The sequence below is a fragment of the Lasioglossum baleicum genome, chromosome 7 (assembly GCF_051020765.1).
Source record: "Lasioglossum baleicum chromosome 7, iyLasBale1, whole genome shotgun sequence".
NCBI classification, from domain to species: domain Eukaryota; kingdom Metazoa; phylum Arthropoda; class Insecta; order Hymenoptera; family Halictidae; genus Lasioglossum; species Lasioglossum baleicum.
Genome location: NC_134935.1, coordinates 7,460,823 through 7,480,281, shown reverse-complemented (window position 1 = coordinate 7,480,281; position 19,459 = coordinate 7,460,823). Strand labels below are relative to the sequence as shown.

The 19,459-nt window shown below is 41.8% G+C and overlaps 4 protein-coding genes across 17 annotated transcripts; 2 read left to right on the top strand and 2 right to left on the bottom strand.

The window, feature by feature from the left end:
• The first annotated feature begins 117 nt into the window (after nt 1-117).
• LOC143210556 (pre-mRNA-splicing factor ISY1 homolog) lies at nt 118-6,041 on the top strand. Its single transcript, XM_076427511.1, has 4 exons — nt 118-613; nt 692-714; nt 794-1,112; nt 1,493-6,041. Exons 1-4 carry the CDS (start codon nt 611-613, stop codon nt 1,862-1,864), a joined length of 717 nt encoding a protein of 238 aa, XP_076283626.1. The 5' UTR covers nt 118-610; the 3' UTR covers nt 1,865-6,041.
• Nucleotides 6,042-8,113: 2,072 nt separating this feature from the next.
• Syt14 (Synaptotagmin 14) lies at nt 8,114-14,150 on the bottom strand. 7 transcript variants are annotated; one of them, XM_076427494.1, is made up of 9 exons: nt 13,158-13,836; nt 12,602-12,769; nt 10,943-11,131; nt 10,569-10,703; nt 10,133-10,272; nt 9,550-9,726; nt 9,164-9,484; nt 8,710-9,063; nt 8,114-8,371 (listed from the first exon to the last, which is right to left on the bottom strand). In XM_076427494.1, exons 2-9 carry the CDS (start codon nt 12,660-12,662, stop codon nt 8,159-8,161), a joined length of 1,590 nt encoding a protein of 529 aa, XP_076283609.1. In that variant the 5' UTR covers nt 12,663-12,769; nt 13,158-13,836; the 3' UTR covers nt 8,114-8,158. The 7 variants fall into 7 exon arrangements, with proteins under 7 accessions (XP_076283609.1, XP_076283608.1, XP_076283610.1 ...); XM_076427493.1 differs by having other exon boundaries at nt 13,163-13,836; XM_076427495.1 differs by having other exon boundaries at nt 13,270-13,836.
• Cls (cardiolipin synthase) lies at nt 13,684-17,191 on the top strand. 7 transcript variants are annotated; one of them, XM_076427505.1, is made up of 5 exons: nt 13,685-14,766; nt 15,848-15,934; nt 16,062-16,405; nt 16,475-16,732; nt 16,858-17,191. In XM_076427505.1, exons 3-5 carry the CDS (start codon nt 16,067-16,069, stop codon nt 17,125-17,127), a joined length of 867 nt encoding a protein of 288 aa, XP_076283620.1. In that variant the 5' UTR covers nt 13,685-14,766; nt 15,848-15,934; nt 16,062-16,066; the 3' UTR covers nt 17,128-17,191. The 7 variants fall into 7 exon arrangements, with proteins under 7 accessions (XP_076283622.1, XP_076283620.1, XP_076283619.1 ...); XM_076427504.1 differs by having other exon boundaries at nt 15,848-15,938; XM_076427503.1 differs by lacking the exon at nt 13,685-14,766 and adding an exon at nt 14,773-15,684.
• Cia30 (complex I intermediate-associated protein 30) lies at nt 17,183-18,988 on the bottom strand. 2 transcript variants are annotated; one of them, XM_076427509.1, is made up of 3 exons: nt 18,199-18,988; nt 17,496-17,738; nt 17,183-17,408 (listed from the first exon to the last, which is right to left on the bottom strand). In XM_076427509.1, the coding sequence occupies exons 1-3, from the start codon at nt 18,561-18,563 to the stop codon at nt 17,222-17,224; spliced, it is 795 nt and encodes a 264-aa protein (XP_076283624.1). In that variant the 5' UTR covers nt 18,564-18,988; the 3' UTR covers nt 17,183-17,221. The 2 variants fall into 2 exon arrangements, with proteins under 2 accessions (XP_076283624.1, XP_076283623.1); XM_076427508.1 differs by having other exon boundaries at nt 17,183-17,738; nt 18,199-18,986.
• Between the last annotated feature and the right edge of the window lie 471 nt (nt 18,989-19,459).

The following is a 19,459-nucleotide window of genomic DNA, read 5'->3' as shown; positions in this document are numbered from 1 at the left end:
AACGAAGAGATTTCTATGCAAATCAAATAAATGTGCAATTCGATAAGAGTGTGTACTTTGACACTTTGACCCCCAACAATCGGCGATAATAATCATCGAGAATGGCTGTAAACGGAATTGGAGCTACTCCGAATCTATAATTAAACTATTTAAAGAATCAAGTAAAAAATTGATAAATAACTGACTTGATGTTATAACTTTTTGTCATTTTTATACCTCGCTTTTATATCGCTATCGACCATTTTGAATTATTTTGTGACGTGATTTGTGGGCACTATATATATAGATACTCCGTTATCTTGGAATGCTTGGAAGTACTTGGAACGCTCCTATGTATGCATATCCTATACCAGAGTAGGCTGTGCCTATACCTATTTCATACACCCACTATTGCAAACGCACGTGGGAAACTGTTGTGTATTTATATACTGTCATAACCTGAAACGTGCGGCTAACCTATAAAATACGCTTTTCCCGCTAACAGTAATCATAAAAGAGTATATTTAATTACACACCGGTACTGTGGTAATTATAAACCGCATGGTTCTACAAAATATAAAACACAAGCTGTGTATATTTTATTGAAACGTTACTATAACCATCTAAAAGAATGGTAAGTACAGTAAACATTATCGAATACGCTGTAATAAACATAATTCCAGTCAATTAACAAAATTCGTTTTCCTTTCAGGCAAGAAACGCGGAGAAGGCAATGTGAGTACACGAAAATTAAGCTTTTTTCTTATATTTATGAGTTTGAATTTTTCACATTGAAGTATGCTTACTTTCTTAGGACAACACTGGCTCGTTGGAGAGCAGCTCAGAGCAACGAAGGGGCCAGGAAAGAACAGGAGAGGAGACCGTACCTGGCATCGGAATGCAGGGACCTAAGGAAAGCAGAGAAATGGAGGATGCAGATTATCAGAGAAATTGCAAAGAAGGTGGCACAGATACAGAACGCGGGTCTAGGTGAATTCAGAATCCGGGATTTGAATGATGAGATCAACAAGCTGCTGAGAGAGAAGAGGCATTGGGAGGCACAGATAAAGGAGCTCGGAGGGCCTGATTACTCCAGAGTGGGTCCACGGATGCTGGACCACGAGGGGCGCGAGGTAGAGTATCTATTAATGCGTAAAGTGCCATGCCAGTTTTCTATGTTTTCCCTTGCAGGCTGAAGTACTATTCTTTCGATACATTCTGGTCGATGACCAGCATATACAGCAGATTTTTAAACAAAAGTTTTTCTTTCTACCTAAATCGCAATGAACTGGAGTGAAATAGAAATTGATTTTCTTCCTTAATGTGTTGAATAGGTTGGAAATAATGTAACAGTAGTTTTAAATTCTTCTAATGTTCCTATCGTTTTAAGTTACATCTGCCTAGTTTCGTCGTAAATGCATAAAATTCGCTGTCTACTTTACTACTGAATCTTATTCTTCCTTACGTTGCACTCATTTTCGATAAGATATAACAACGCAGATAATTGGTTTAGGTCCCCGGGAATCGTGGATACAAGTACTTTGGAGCGGCGAAGGAACTGCCGGGGGTCAGGGAGCTTTTCGAACAAGAGCCTCCGCCTCCACCTCGGAAAACTCGCGCGGAGCTGATGAAGGACATTGACGCCGATTATTATGGCTATAGGGACGACGACGATGGTATTTTATTACCGCTGGAGCAGAAAGCGGAGAAGGAAGGTCGGGAGAGGGCCGTGCTAGAGTGGCAGGAGCAGAACGAGAAAAACGAGCCGGAAGCGGAGCCGGAAGTCGAGATCACCGCGCAAAGAGCGATACCGTCGCAGCAAGACATTCAGGAAGCGTTGCTCGCAAGAAAGAAGCAAGAGCTATTAGAGAAATATGTACTTTGACAGGTTTTATTTTTGTTTCTCTCCTTATGCGTGTTCAATAACAACTATTTCGTAAGTTTATTCGTTTAATTGTATTAGAGTACACTTTTATAAAACGCGATAGATATAATAATAATTGTTATTCATTATTATTATTATTAATATTAGTATTAATATTATTATTAATTTGTAAGTAATAACATTGATTAAGGTAATTACTTTGTGCAGTAGACGTTCAAACTTCAATTTAATACTTATCGAAAGAGAGAGAGAGACAGGAGAGAGAGAGAGAGGGAGAGAGAGAGACAGTGCTGTAGATAAAATATATAGATAAAAATTCAACGATAGTCTGTTTATAATCCTCGCGATTGCTACTCGTAAATCTTCTCTTTTTCTGTTTGTTTTTCCCTATTGGTAATGCAACCAGACTGACTTAACGACACGATAGAATTCGAATATCGGAGAACAATGCAGCTTACGAGTTAGCGTGAGAATTATAATTCGACGTGTACATCCATACGTCGCCGATAACGGTACTTAAGTAATAAAGATTTAAACATTCCCATACGTTCCCGCCGTCTGATCAATGTTTTAAAGCGTTTTCGACCGAGTCACCCTCGGTCGCCTTCAACTACCCTCCGAACAAAATCAATTGTCCGCTCAAGGCCATGCTTGGACTATCCCCATCGCTAATCGCATACTTTTCATTATACAGCACTCACAACACTGTTCAACAAATTTCTATTAAACCCCTATGTATCACTTATTTGCTAGCATTAATACTTTTGTTACATAGAAATATTCTTTTGAACAAATATGTCGCGTTGCACTGTCATAATCGCCTCGTCAAAGTAACTATGCTAAGAGTGCCAAAGTATTTCATTGATATAATAAAATAAAATACAATATATGTATTATATCTTAATGGTTACTTTAGGATAAAAATCTACTCTATCGCGTAGTGTTATTAGATTTCCTCCTAAATTCCTAATCTTTTAAATGAATGTATCAATTTAATCGTTGCCGAAACAATGTGACACTAGTAAGTATAATTTTGTTACGGAAAGTGTATACGGAACAATTATATCGAAGAAATAACAACAGCATTAAGCTGTTACTATTAAAGTACAAAATATTTATCGAAGATTAGTAAAAACTTGAGAAACGATTGGAATTCGTTGGACAGCGTTGTCAGAGCTTTATTACATCTATACGGTCACGATCTAATACTACGAATCGGAAACAATGAAAGGTATAGAAATTACCCTGGAAAAGCGCCGCCCATCGAGACGAACCCTTTATGTCCTTCGACGACATAAAACGTGCCATTAGCATCCCTTTTTAAGTTAATACAATTTCAACGATTACCAAACCGTTCTCATTCTTAGCATACGCGACATTTTCAACAATCTTCAATATACGCAGTAAAGAAAAAAGGACAGAAAGGGTTAACATTATTCTTTTCGTAGTCCCTCTCGCACTTTTGAAGGCGCGTTATTTTACCCGTTCACCGCATAATCATCGTGATGTTTATAAACAGACTGTACAATATACAATTTTTCCTGTCGCCAGGACTCAGAAGTGAAAATTATCCTAAAGAACGCTAGCTGGGGTCGCGCTACGTTTTTAAGGGCGTAGTCTCGTTTCCAGGATTGAAAGGGTGCGGGAACGATCCTGGAAACGAGTCTACCCCCTTAAAGGGCTTATCAAAGTAGACGCGAACGATCTGTTCGCACGCTACACGTCTCTCCACCATGGTCTCTCGCGTTCCCGTGAAAACACTCGAGAACCCTCCGTTACTGACAACATTCAGTTTTCCCTCCTTACTGTCGCGCCTCTGCCCCCACCATCCCTGGTCTCATACAACAAACCACTGATGGCATTACGGAAAACAGCGTCCACTACTCCGCAGCGTCTCGTTCTGTTCCCTAAGGCAGAAAGGCCCGAGTAATAACTAAGAAAATCGATTTTTTTTTTGCACGAATCAATTCTGTTACACGCGGACCTGTATCATGGTAAAATTTGCAGTTTCTCACATATTTACGAAGTTATTTTTATTCTTAATGCGTTTAACAGGTTGAAAATAATAAAATTCTTCTAATGTTTTTACCATTTTAAATTACGCCTGCTCATTTTTTTTGATAAATGAAAAGCTGACTGTATTAACTCCGCAGGGAAAGCTCATATTGAAGTACGAAAGTTTACAAAAGAAACTGTAGAAAATCTCATTGAGTTATCGTTTAGAAAAAATTGTGAAAAATTCGTTATCCTCACCAGTTTACTCGAGCTTCCCTCCCTTAGGTCGCGCTAACGACAAGAGAAAGCTGAATTTCTGCCGAGTCTCTGCGGAATGTCGTCGTAACACGTGTAACTCTAAAGGAGACGTAAACGAGAGAATGTGGGGGAGAGAATAGTTCGAGCATGGATTTAATCATCGTTAATATACCTAGAACACTAAAGCTTGAAAAAGTCAAGCGTTGAACGATTCACAGCATCTGTTATTTCATGTTTTTTTTTCTTGTTCGTTATATATATATTTTTATAATATATTATATAATCCATTAATCAGTCGCCCGCTTCGCTCAGTTGAACCAATCCCCATCTCCTAATTAATACGTGTATAAACGCGTGGATCGTTTACGGATTTCGTCTACGTTTTTCTATCGTTATTTCTCACGCGATTACTCGTACGTGTGTATGCCTCTAAACTTCTGTTAGTTAAAGTAATTATATCAACTCTACGATCACATCTGCGTTTACGGGGTGCGCTTTTGCGAGTTTATTGTGCGTCGTTTGAATTGTGAGTCTCTGTCCTCGTATACCGTCCCCTAAATGGCCAACTGTTTTAACCCCTCAATGCCCTGATTGAGTCGCTCACACGTCCCTATAGTCACGCATACTCATACACACATGCATACGTCCGCGCATTATCGAATCTACATCCGTTCCCTCCTTAGCGTCTCGTTTCTTCCCCCTCCACTGGGAGACTGGTCACGTGGCGACGTTCGGTCGCCAATCAAAAGGAAATCGAGTCCACTAACCCGTAGTGTCTCGCTGCGTCGATTCGTTGGACGATAGGGAGGGAAATACCGTGTCTCGCACGAAGAAAGCGTCGCGTTACGTCGGTGCGAATTTTTTCCACTGACGACGATCATCTAACAAAGTCTAATGAAGCTTGATTAACGCTTCGAATTTTACACCGCCCTCTACTCGCGTCTCAACACGTTCGCTGACCTTTCACATTGACCTTGCTACCGTCTTCTGCGACTCGAACATCGACTGGGGCGACGATTGATCCCTTGCGTAGGCAACCAAAATGCACGCACGACTTCAAAGCTCTAATCCTAGAATCTTTAAATTTTTGTTATGAAAGTGTGAATCGATGTCATAGAATTTTGAAGCAGTTTATAGTAATCTCGTGATACTTTTAAACGAACAGAAGAAATTGTTGAAAAAAACATAGTAAACGAGTGTTCGGCTGCCCGGTTGCCTGTGCAAGGGGCTACCAAAGATTTGTTTTGTTTTGAGAATGTTGAGAGTTCACCACATTTTATAAATGCTATAAATCAACCCATGACGAATTAAAGCAGATAAAGTGCTTCAGATTAACACCTAACTGTTTTCAGAAGAAACTTTCACTGAATTCTGATTTTCACACGATATGTTCTTTAAATGTTGCGATACGATTTTAGATGAAACGAATTGTTCACCATTCAAAATAGCAATTTATGATTATCCGACCACATGTACTATAAGGATCGAATCTATTATATAGACACTTGTGACAAATTTTAGTGGGGGTCAGCGAACGCGATCCTATGGAGTGAGCGGCAAGCGCGCGAGAAACGAAAGAGTATACAAGAATTTCACAGCCTCGCGTTCATCTTCGAGTTATTCCTTGTTCGAAACCGGTTAGCACCGGTCCTAGGATCATCGCAACCAAGGGAACCCTCCAATCAAAACAGTCGAGAAACAACCGATGTCTATAAATCCTTTTCAATCTTTCAAAAAATTCTAATCTGATTCAAACAATACTTGTAACTTTTCGAAATCGAACTTCAAAATAGTTCCTCATCGGCTATCGCCTTATCTGCAATCGTGACAACAAGAGTGATCGGTGCGCGTTTGAAGTGAGGTGCCAAAAAATAGTACTCTACAAGGAAGAAATGTAGATAAAAAAGTTATGTTTGTAGACAATGCGATAACGAGAGCTCGGTTCATTAAGTTTCTCGAAAACTGCGACTGCAATTTGAAAAACAAATTCGGTTTCGAGGAGAACGCGTTCAAAGTATGTTCTTTTACTCTCGTTGACTAACAAGTATTGGCCATTCGCTTTTCAGATTTTGTACTACGAAAATACGTTGGTTCGGCGACCCCCTTAGCGTCGCCAGTCAACGAGGGAAAAATGAAAAGAAACGTTCTCCGTCTCGTAGCGCGACGTTACGGAGGGTCCCCTTACGGGGTTAATTCGCGGTTTTCGCGAGTCAATCCATTCTCGAACCGTGCGTCGCGTGTCCCGATGGGTCGAGAATGACCCGGGGGAGGGACACCGGGATTCGTCGTAATCGACTCGCCCGAACAAACGTGATATCCGTTGAGAAAGTGTCGCGCGGAGCCGGGAGACGGATAGGTGGACGACAGTAGAGAGAGATTTTAAGTGAACGTGAGAATTGTACGTTTTTGCTTAGCGAACTCTCGACCCGGCTGTGTATCCCACGACGATTCTCCGTCGACGGACACGCGGCCTAAAAATGGTGAAAGGCACAAAGTAAAAAATAAACGGTCAAGGTTGGCTCAGGCACATAATCGAGTCGGAGAGTTTTGTATCGATGCCGCAATTTTATACTGGTTTTCCGTTTTTCTCTTTGTTTCTTTCTTTTTCGCGGTGTGTTCGCGCTAGCGATTCGGAACCGAATTGTCCGCGTACCACGTACCGCACACGAGGTAGATTCGTTCATCTTGATCACCCTCGCGGTGACCGGGTCAATGTTGATCCAGAGCTTCGAAAAATCTAGTTCACGACAGCGAACATTGCATTGTATGTTGCAATGCAATGTATTCGTAATTTTAACACATTTACGATAAAGAAAATGCAACAAGCAGAAAACATTAAGAGAGAATGGCTACGTTTTCACTAATTTTGTTTTTTGAACGTCGCGAATATTCATTGAAAAGAGCACAGGAAAATGTTTCTCTTTTCTCGTGCAAGATGATCAAGATAAACGAAGTACGTGTACTTATATGTACAGGGTGTTCTCACTTTGGCTTGGATTATGAAAAATCAGAGACCGAATCCATCAGAGAATATTAAAAACTGAATTGTTCTTTTCAAATTTCCTTGAAACCACAAAGAAATAATTTTGCCAGGTAACATATTTGTGGGATCATTTTCGTTATAGTTTATCCAAGGAGATAAGTCAGATAAACGAAACAATCAGCGCACTTCCCTTGTTAACCCCATGCGCGCTATAATATCGAGTCAGACTCGTGACGAAGACTTCGATTCAAGAATTCAGAATTCAGAATTCAAATGGAAATTTCATTTCAAATGTTCCTAGTCAATTGGAAACGCCAAAGAAGTCGTTGTAATCGTAAAATAAATCGTATTGCAGGGGGTTAACAAGATGTCTATGAAAAATGTGACTCCACTTCGTGGCGAGTGGTAATCATGTGCGTTTGTTTAGCCTAACTGACCGGACTCGTTGGGCATAGTATAGAATCAATCGGTAGCCAACTCGGGAAACACATGATTAATGTGAACACCCTGGAACCGCGCGGTTGTGTGGCCGTGTGAAAAGTGTTTGTCTCGCGGTACCACGGTTCGTTAGAGTGTCTAATTAGATATACATACGTAGTATCGTACGCTGAAAACACCCACGACTCCGTCCGGCGTATCAAAAAGGGGGATAATGTACTTGGTACATCGATAGAGAGTTTCTGTAACTCGGAGCGTTACCGCGTGCGTAAAATTGATGACGACGAGGCTCTGGTTCGCAGGATCGACGACACAGACAGACGTGTCAGGCAGTGGACGGGCCCGGTTGGGGCCCCATAAGGCCCGGGCGCCGCCTCTAAAAACAGTATATACGTGTCTCCTATTCGGTGTTGTTCGTTCTTTTTCATTTTTAGCCTGTCTCTCGTTGCGAAACGATCGTGTTTCTTTGTTTTCATGAATATTTTGTTGGTGCGTGGTGTAACCGACCGCCGAGGCAAAAAGTCCACGTCTCTTTTGACCGTGTCTCCGTCGATCATTTGATGCGTACCATGTCCGTGTCCTTAGCATAAAATGTTTCTCCGTGAACAGGAACTCTGTGTTCAAGGTCGCAACAGCGAGTGCCAACGCTGGACCTGCGTCGGGTAGCTCGCTGCACGCATGTCGTTCCAATGCTGGAGCTCCTCGGGCCCGGAACTGTTCAAGCCCAGGCTCAGCCAGCCAATCATCTCTCTGCCTTTCTTGCCCATACTTCCTCTACGCCGGTTGTACACCGACAGGAAAAGCGTCACGTCCGCCAGCTGGAACAGGGCGACCTGCAAATAGATTTGTACCAATTTAAATACATTGTAATTGAATTACGTAATTATTAGACCGCAGATCTTTATGCATTTATGAAGAAATTGGCTGGATGAAATATAATTATATTGTATTATATTGTAACATTGTTTTTAATGCAACGAAGTCATTACTGCTGCTCACATTCAATGCAGAACATTTTTATATTGCGTACAGATCCGCAGTCTAGTAATTATTGTGTCATTGCATAGTAGCGAGGACAGAGTGACCTTTGTAGACGGCACTTCTTCAACTCGTCATTGTAAATGGTATTTTTTAACTACGTCAATATCCAGCAATGAAGATGCAGGTTTACCTGGAATATGAACGTTTCCTTGTAAAGAGGATTCGGCTGGGCACGCTTCAGCCCCGTTTTCGACCGTTCTATCTCGTGGTCGTTGCTGTCCACAAGAACGAGCTTGACGTATGTATCCGGCGGCTTGGTGTCGTTGCCACCTCCACCCCGGAAGTGTGACCCCTTGATTATTTCAACCGCTAAACGTCCCGTCGTCCCGTTGTACGACAAGCAGATTAGAATCTCCGCGACGCTTCCGCCCTTCATGCTGCTGCCATAAGGAGGTACAGTGGGCGAGGCGTACGACTGGACCGACTGTTGAGAGCCTGTCGAGTCGCTGCGAGTCAAGCTGCCGGTTGTCGCCCAGTCTTGTACCTTTCAAAGAAAACAACCAAGTCATCATCACATGTGCGCGCTATATCAAAGAGAGGTTGGTGGGGAAAGGAGATCCCTGGTGTACACCATGAAGATTTACCGAGGACGAAGGAGGTGGCTGCAGCGTCAACCAAAGAGTCGTCTCAAGCTGAAGATTGATTTGATCGAAGGAGACCCTGGCCTCGCCGAGCAGTCTCTCTCGACGCATTCTTCCACCCCAGAAGTAGACTCGCAGCCGCACCCCCATAGCGTTCACGTCCTCGGGGTTTACCCGAGGAAGCAGGAAACTCTCCATATATTGTGGAGACGAGCCCTGTCGCACCCGAGTTTTGCGACGTTGCTTCCTCGATGGTAGCAAGACCAGTCGAACTTGACTGCCTCCAATGCCTTCGGGGTAGTTTCGTCCTTGGAGTACGTGTACCTAAACGGCAATAAACAGATTTGCAAGTAGGAAAGTCTAATTTCACGCGTGACGCAGACACGAACCGTCATCTCGCGCATGGGGGCGTCGTACAAGAACGCAACCTCGAGGCTGCCCACTTCTTCAGCGACGGTGCCCATCGTCGTGATGACGTCGTTGGTCGTCGGCCCATTCTGCTCGACCTCCACCTCTTGTTCCCTGCTGCCCAGCAGGATACTGGATGCTCCGACATCCACTACGCACTAAACAAAAGATGTGCTGAGTTCACATCTGCATTGTACAATTTGAGAACCGTTTGTGGGGCATGGACACGTTGGATCTGCCTACCACCACCACTGGTCGAACGATCAGTTTCAAATTTGGTATATATACAATTACGGAAATCTCTTCACTCAAGTATATACAAGGTGGTCCATTTAAGTAAGACCACCTAAATATCTCTTCAGGCTATTGTGATGTAAAAACTATTTCTTAGAAGTGCAAAGAAATGAAAGAATTTTTTTAGAATTTAATCTTGCCAGATCCAACGAGCTACAACGATAAATGGTAGAACCGGCGCGTATGGTTTGTACAGTACGGTGCGGTAGAGGGTTGCGTGACAACAAACACACGCGCGGATGCCCGGGGACCGATTAATTATTTATATACCAGCGGCTCGGATCGAGAACACGATATTCGATCGTGATACGTGGAAACCGCGTCTTCGCAGTTTAGTTCCTGTTGGTTCACCTGTTGTTGATCGGTGGGGGTGTGCTCCTCCGTGCAGCTGCCGGAGGTGGTGCCAGCGTCTGACAAAAACGAACCATTTTATGGCTAACTATTTTATAAAATTGTATGCAGCATTATAAACAGAGTTATAAAATATTTACATACAAGGTGTTGGACGACAGGTGGAAGAAAATTTACAATATAAGTCGAAAATGAATAACAATTAAAAGTCCGCCTAATATATACATATAAAAATTATGTATAATAGATAGCAAAAAAACTTGCTATGTATTCGGTTTCTATTCTCCGAAATTGATACAGAACATTTTGATACTCCTTTCAGGTAAAAATCGTAGCATAGAATAAAGCTACTCACCCACGATGGTGGGACCATCTTCAGCTTGTATGGTGAGGGTGTCCGGGGGTGGTGGAGGACGCGGATTCAATCGACGAAGAGCGTCTTCTTCAGAATCGGAGCTGGTCTCTGGATCCGAGTAGGAAAATGCTTTTCCTGCGGCAGAAAATCAAACACTAAAATCTCAGAAACGAGAGACCACTCTGCTGATTAACCCTTGGCCAATTAGTCTGAGTTCAATCAGCTATTGGTGCGACAATTTTAATGGTAGGACAATGATTACTTGAAATAAAATGTTCTTCATTCGAAAATAAGAGTGGGGCTGAATCGTGTTTAACCGTGCACTGCTGTCAGTGTGGTAGACGAAGATCGGAATGAAAGGATAGTAGAGTTACCTATGTTTTTCGCGATCTGAGAAGTGGAGCTGTTGTTGGACTCGCATAAGGGCACGCAAACGCCGCCGAAGAGCGTGGTGGTGGACGGCGGGGTGAAGCACCACTTCCGGGACAGGTACAAAAACAGAGCCAACAGTAGGAACACGAAACCAGCAACGGCAGCTAGAAACGCTGTCGCTTCCACAGGTACTGGAAAACAAATCAGGCGGGCACATTATCATTCTAAAACGTAATTGTTCGAGTGGACTTTTATGGTAGTGTAAATTCGAATGGTTCAATTTTGTTAAATTTCGACCATTCCGAGGTACCCCCGACGATAATTGGAGCAACTATTAATTATTCCAGGTCGTTACGACGTAATGTATCGCCGGTGTTTGAACGCGTTCGATATATGCACGGGTGAACGCCTTTCCCCCGTACACGATAAATAACTGCCCTTTTAGAGCACACCTTTTTCCTTCTATTAAAACGTAATTCAGACGTTAGTCAAATTGTCTCAACATGACCTAATTAACACCTTGCCTTATAATAATGCTGGTGAAGATTTTGAATATCTTTAATATTTTCGTTGACGAACAGCAAAATTATTGTACGTTTTTATGTTCTTGTCACATATCATTGAGTAAGATATTTATGGTTTGAATCGAATTTGTTAGAACACGAAAAACATGAAGATCATAACTCGATTTTTCCGGGTCCGTTTCGTTAAAGAATTCGTTCACTCGTTCGGCCCACTGGCACAGATTCTCTAGCGACCCTTATTGTTAGTATCGGAAGGGTTAACGACTTTCTCGAGCGTCGATGAACGACAAACTGAAGAACAATCAGGAATTGCCATGTAAAAGTTAACGTGCAGAGATAGGGTTGCTGCTGAATCTGATTCCAGCGACAAAAATAGATAGCATAAAATATCATAGGCGAAGTGTGCTAGAATAAAATTAGCTTGCGGAAGAGAACAAACAAAATAAAAGAGAATAACTTTCCTTGATAAAAAGAACTCTTCGTCTGTTCACTTTAATGTGTCAATCAAGCGGTCAAAAAAGGAATGATTTTTTAGTACTTTATTTTCTCATACTTTCCAATGCGAGATCCATTTCCAATGTCTTGTTTATCGAAGCGATCCAATTCAAGAAATTAACAAGTAATACTATTAAAAAACCTAAAATGCACTACAATTTACGTGAATCGAAAGGAATGATTTCTTAGTATTTTTCAGTGAAAGTTCCATTGGAATGTGTTTCGCGATTCAAAAGTTTCTCGAGGACGTCTGCGAAATCGTCGACTCGGTCCACTGCGCGCCGCCACCGTCGTCAACGTCGTGCTATGGTATCGCTCGGGAGGCCAGCGACGCCGAAGAATTCCGTTTCCGTTTCCGAGGACTTTCGGTTCGATCGGCCGATCCTCGCGGCGATAATTATAATCGCCGCCCTTTGACGACGGAACCGTGCATTATCCGAGGCGTCGCTTACCGCCGCCTTCCAACAAAAACTCCTCGTTTTGCGCATTGCGGACGAGAAGCAGGCCGGTCCGCCTTGAAATATTCTCGACCGGCCGATGAACGCGCCTGAGAACGGACAGTCGTCCTCAGGATCGATGAAATCCGAGCGGATCATTCTCGAAATTGCTCGAAGCTCAGCTACCATGACAACGGAACTATACCTTGAGTCTCCATCCACGATGGATCATCGATATTTTCATCCCCTTCGAATCGCAAATGCATTTTTCCACCCGTTCAATCCACACGATGCACTTCAGTAGTTTGTCGCGAAGATCTGCTGGCTCTTTTCACAATGTTGGAGAAACAATAATCATCCTTAACCCCTTGCACTGTTAAAAAGGGTCATCAGATAAGGATGGTGACTCCCCGGCGCCATTAAAAATTGCCATACCATTATTCAAAACAGTTGTAATATTAGTCAATTAGTCTGTATTCTACAAATTGTAAAAAACTCGACTGTCGTATGAGACAACAGTTTCAATTTGATGTGCACAATGTAAAACAGATTACATAGATTAAAAATGACCTGGGTTGAAAGAAATATCTTGATTTTAGAATTAAAATTGCTTCGAGTCCAAAGGGTTAATATTCAGACGTTCTTAAAAAACGATAACTTTTTTAATATTGGACTATACGATTTGAACTTTTTCTGAGAAGTCAGAGCAACTTTTTCCAAAATTTATAATGTAAAATAATTTAATAACGTAACAATTTTACATTACTGATATAGCAATATTTAGCGGTGCCTCAGAGTCGTCCCTCGAGTGCTAAGGGTTAATATTGCAGAGAAATCCTAGTTAGAGCGGTTGGTTCATTCATGTTTGACTACGTTCTCAGCTGAACAAGACACATCTTAATTTACATCGCGTCTAACTATCAAATCAATCGGTACGTGATACGTCACATGCAAGGTCGTCGTTTTAATTAGGATGCTCAGTTCGACAAACGAGATACAAGGAAAATTTCCTAGTGTTCATCCCTTGCTAATGCAACCCTTCCCGATACGCAACACTTCCACCACCGCTGCGCACGAACACCAATGGGCACGCGACGACATGACACGTTCAAGTAACACGCACCCGCGTACGCACACGTACACGGAGGTCCGATCACGTAGCCAGTTTTCACACACAGGGACACAGGGATACAGAGTCGTCGCGTTTGTCAGAGCCATGAAAAGTTGACCGTTGTTGGCACACATGTATCAGTGGGGGGTAGGAAGAGGGGGTGGGGCGGAGGGGTTTTGGTGTCCGCCTAACGGGACGATCGGTTACGATTAGGCTCTCTCGGGTGTGTTAATTTCGTCGAGGACGATGGTCGCGAGAGGCTTTTGGGGATCGATCAAGCATCCCCGATTGCTGGCGTAGCGGATTCTATCGTAGAGAGAATGAGAGGGAGGGTTAGGTATAGTGGACTTACCCGCCAGAAAATGGTCTGATCCAGCCAGAATCATGCTCGTCCTTGTGTCGCATTAAAGCCTTCCTCTTTACGTGGTTGTGTCGATCGGACGACGCGGCGAGTCCACGACTTGGAATAAACGACTCATCATCCGCTCTCGGTATCCGCGGGCCTTGTTTCTCCGGCACGAGGCGGTTCCTCTATCTTGCGTTCGTGATCCCCGTTGAAACGTGGGTACACGAGCTGACCGAATAATAATACGTGGGCGGGGGTTGTACACACAGCACTCTGTTGCTCGCCGAGACGTGTGCGCCTGCAGTACCTCGACCAGCCGTACGCCTGCGCTACACCGGACGCTCGCATGCTCCGACAAGGGGCACTCCGATCGGCAGCGGTTCTCACTGCAATACGAATACATACAGGCAGTGCCAGAACTGGTGGTCGCACAGCTTCTGCCTGAAATCCATTGCCCGTCCACGTAGAGCATAATTTGTTAACGGGGTAGACTTGTTTTTCTAGGATTGCAAGGGCACGAGAGGCGCCTTCTCATTTCTCGATAATGCGAAGATGACGTTTTTCAGTAGTGTCATTTTTACGTTCTTTTTTTTACCTTCGCACCCGGAGCTTATTCGAAACCCGAGTTTCTGAAACATTTCCAGTTTATATGATTCTCTTCATTTTATCGATAGAAAAACTGATAGAATACTTTCTTGGTGGTTTACAATTATCGGATAGAAAATTGATAATGCAACAAATGTTTTTAATAATGGTGTAAGAATTATTAGTGCAAAGGGGGAAGAAAATATGTGTAGGGAACTTGAAAGGGGTGTGTGAATAGAGGAAATATCGAGCGAGAGGGGGTCAGAGGAAGCGGTAGAATGGCTGAGGAAGCTAGGGAGAAAAAGAGAAGAAAAGAGTAGAGAGAAAGGTAGGAAAATGATAGCTCAAAGCAAAGTGGGTACGATGAGTTTAGTCGGAATCGTAAACCGAGTCCCCTTTTATGGCTCGAAACCTATAAATAAAGCATTCGCAAGAAGTAGAATAAGCCGATCGCGTGGTCAGACGATTCCTATTCAACAGCACGCGTAGTCGACCGACGATGATAAATAAAATGTTAATTGAAAAACAGATATATTTATCATTTTCACCAGCACGTTCGCTTTTCTTTTACACACGTATATATTAAATAAAACGTTTTTATTCAAAGATTTCATTCAAAGATTGATCAAAAAGTGGAGCGAACCAAAGTTCGAGCTGACCAAATGACTTGAGTTTTATCAAAGATTCTTTTAAAGAAATTTTTAGATAAATAAAAAGAGCGAGGCCGAAACAATTAAAACGTTGACAACGTGAATCGCAGGACTATTCTTTCGAAATTGTTATTTTAACGTGGGAACCAAGGCATGAATATCGAAAAACGATGGTTCACGTTATCGATAATCGATATTTTGTAACGCATCTTCACCTCGCGTATTCGAAAAAATGATAAGTATATCTTACGTTCTTCTTTCATTTGATGCGCACATTGTGTCGTTTACGAAACGTTTTACACGTCGATCGAAATAGAATCGATAATTTGATTCCACGATGTTGTTGTTGACTCTGTTCTCAACGAGAATAACTTTATTTAATATAGATACCGCATGTACATGCATTCATTCTGCCATATTGTTCAGCATCACTTGTAGATAAATCATGTCTCTTAATTTAAAGAGTAATAAACACATCGAATAAAATCATCAAATCAATTGTATAATTGGTATAGGTAGTTTACATACAAAGGCGGCGACAATCTCGAATTAATTTTACTGCCGTACGAAACTCGGCAATGTTTCAGCTGATAGGGGTAAGGCACATGCGTTATTTGTTTTTGGTTAACATAACCTCTCGAGATTTCGTTTAATTCGATGTCAAGTAAACGCTTAATTAAAAACGGATCGCGAGAACGCTGTTTAAATAAACATGTACACGAATGAAATGTTGTTCCTCATGAGTTGCTTTAATTCTAGTGGTCCGAAAGTTGAAGACGATTCAGAAGATTCGAAATTTCAGGCAAAATACGTTCGTAACGTTGAATTCTAAACTCGTTTCATGTTGTAGGTACTATATACACAATTTTTTATATGATGTCGGTATTTGTAACGTCGTGAAATGCGTAATTTCGAATGCGATCACGAAACCCGTTGCTGTTGTTTACTTCTCTTTGTATCGTTTCAAAAACAGGAAAAATGGCAATGAGCTATTGTACCATATTACGTTTCAAGCAGACCGCAACATCGAATAGATGCTTGCTAGAGAAATGTCTGAAACAATATTTCACATATCGTACCAGCGTGTACTCCACTGGGATCAACGACCACCAAAAAAACTATGTCTCGAAGAACGAACGAATAGCTAGGAGGAAAGCGTTAAGAACGCAGATACTCCAAGATATCAAGCACACCAAACGAAAAGTCGAGGAGATTATAGAGAAGGAGAACATTTGGACAGTGCCGAACTTTCTTTGTATGGGTAGAATTGTAGCATCCCCTTATTTGAGTTATTTAATTTTGTCGCAGGACTATCAGGTAACATGTGACAACATCTAAGATATCGTCGCAACTCGGTTGTACTAATGTTTTTCGCTTGCGTTACAGGTAGCACTGTGGCTTTTAATAATTGCAGGATTCAGTGATATGGCAGACGGATGGATCGCGCGTACATGGATAACGCAAGCTTCGAAGCTTGGTAGTTTCCTAGACCCATGTGCTGACAAATTGCTAGTGGGCACACTGTTTTTATCTCTGGCCTGTGTGGGATTGGTTCCTATTCCTCTAACGTGTCTTGTTGTTGTGAGGGATGTTGCCTTAGTTTCTGCTGCTTCGTACATTAGATACCGTTCTTTACCTCCACCAGTACGTGTCTTAAGAAATTATTTAAGGAATACTAACAATTCCCACAGACATTAGAGCAAAGATAGAGAAGCCAAATGTGTATGGATAATGAATAGTCCGTTGATCAGTTTATTGAAATGTTTCAGAAAACCCTGGCAAGGTATTTTGACCCCACACACGCGACTGTACAGTTAGCCCCGACATACATAAGTAAAATTAACACCGGCGTACAGTTGTCGTTCGCTGCTGGGACTCTGGCTGCCCCTATTTTCCATTTTGTGAATCACCCGATTCTGGTGGGCCTGTGCTACGTGACAGCGTTGACAACGCTAGCAGGTGGTATAAGCTACTTGTTGTCAAAGAACACATACAAGTTTCTGAGAAAAAAGACGGACACCAGGCAGACACCTCGCTAGGTACATCGTGTGTACGATTGATTAATCGCTGAGCAATGAAGAAATACACTGTTAATACATTCTTCATAGATTTATTATATTTTTTCTACGACGGTTAAGATTTGGTCATGTCGATCATTTCGTAGGCACAGTCCTCGAACAGTGTTGCATCGTAACACACTCCGATATAATCGATCTCTAGTTTGAAGGGCCCATGATTCTTGTCGCCGAGCGTGATTCCGAAATGTGTGACCATGTTGGGCGGTAAAGGCCTCTGATCGTCTAGTACCCCACCCTTTGAACTATATACAAACTTGCTGAATGGTATCTTAATGTGCTGCCAGTAAGGGCCGCCTGTGGTGTACATGAAATAGTTGTAATTACGGTACCATGTAATATCAAGCATTCCCTTTTGCAACAGATTCAACATGTAACATCTGCCGTCTCCCCGAACTCTTAAAATTACAGAATTGTAAGGGTCAAGACTGTACGTGGTCTTCCGTTTAAAAGATTTTCTCTTGGTTACGGTAGTTATATTACAATAACCGGCTTTCCCAATTGTACCGTCCTTAGGCAGACGAGGATTTAGCTCGCCATGGAACAGTCCTGTACCAGAAAGCGTAAAGTCTAATCTGAAAGAAAGATAAGGTATGCATAAACCATTTCTTTGTTGTTTATATTGCAAAAGAAAAATTGTAATTTCGATGATATTTTCAGCATGTTTATAACCAAGTTACTCGTTTGCTAAATCGATTAACTGCACAAAGGAGTAAAGAAAATTTGATGAGATACTGCAGATTCATTTTTAAAGATTCTTTTAACTTTTGTTGAAGCTAACAAAGTGAAGTTAACCGATTTGACTTGTGAACAGCTCAAACTAATCTATGAAATATATTTTTTAAATTTTTATTATAGACTCAGATAAAAAAGTTTTAAAAAACGACCTTCGTTATTTTGAATTCTTTTAGAGAAAGAACTGTGTACAGATTATCTCCTAAACTAATCCATCTGGTTCCATAAACATCGCAAGTGACATACAAGCAAGTGGAAATGATAATTTTGCTCGTTAAACAATGTGAATTGGATGCTTACTTAGCAGTCGAGAAACCTTCGTTATAGTCGCTGTCGCAAGTTACTTTCCACTTGTTTCGGCAATCTTCCGTTCCGTCGAACTTGAACAGGATTTCTTCGGAATCTGGCAATATCTCGGTTTGATACAATTTGAAACCGTCCCGCATTTCTGTCATAAATAAAGAACCCTCCTCCTTGATGTCGCGACATCCTGCTTTCAATCTTCCGAGCAGGCTCAAGTCTTTTTCCTCTTTCTTTACGATATCGTGTACTTCCGGATAACCCGATCTCTTCGGTTCCCAAAAATCTAATAAACGACTGCTGTTATGAATTTTTCGCGTGCTACCACTAGAAATCCTCGAACACGACACTAATACACGAATCATGATGTATTTACAATTTTACAAAGTTCCATACGAAGTAGACTTTTTTGGTTATGTCAATTATGCCATGAATCGGATCATCCAGACTAAAACAAGTCTTCTACGAGTTGTTATGCTTGAATCATTATAAAATCACACTACCATTATTGTAAAATTCAAACTTGCACATTATATAATTTTATGAACGCAACACGAATGTGTAAAGTGTAGACTATGGTTTTTATTGCTTCCGCGTACAGTAATCTCTACACTTTAAATTATTTATTAAATACTTTCCCTATATCTGGTCATATTCAATGACGGAGTAATGAATAATATCATGACTCAATCAATCAATATCAACAATCATTACATTTTTCGAAAAACATACATAAACGAAGAGTATGAGCAAGTATGAGTGAGAGTGCTCGTGCTCGTAGCTAGAAATTTGTTAGCACCGCTATAGTGCTGCGCCGAGCGAACCCTAGAACCATAGATCATACATTCTTATAGATCCGGCATAGGTATAGTATCAGTATAGTATACATATAAATATAGGATATGCAAGACGCCGAGTCTTTCCCAGAGGCAAAGACCGTGCACGACCATGGTAAACGGTGACGTCACATTTTCAAAAAATGTATAAGCTATAGCTATGCTCATCGACAGTGCCTACGATTGGCTATCGACCAAAGACTGTTGAAGTACTGTTATGCAAAATCCAAATACTGCCATGCCAAAAATTCAAGTTTCAATCCTAGGAGATCAGTGATTCAAAAGTTATGCGTGTTTCAGAGTTGTCCAATTTCAAATGTTTTTGCCGTGTAAGAGATGGGTAAGAGACGTGGGAGTCATTGTATATGGTCTAAGGCAGTGCTCCTCAACCTTTCTATCGCTGCGGACCGGTCAACGTTTTATAA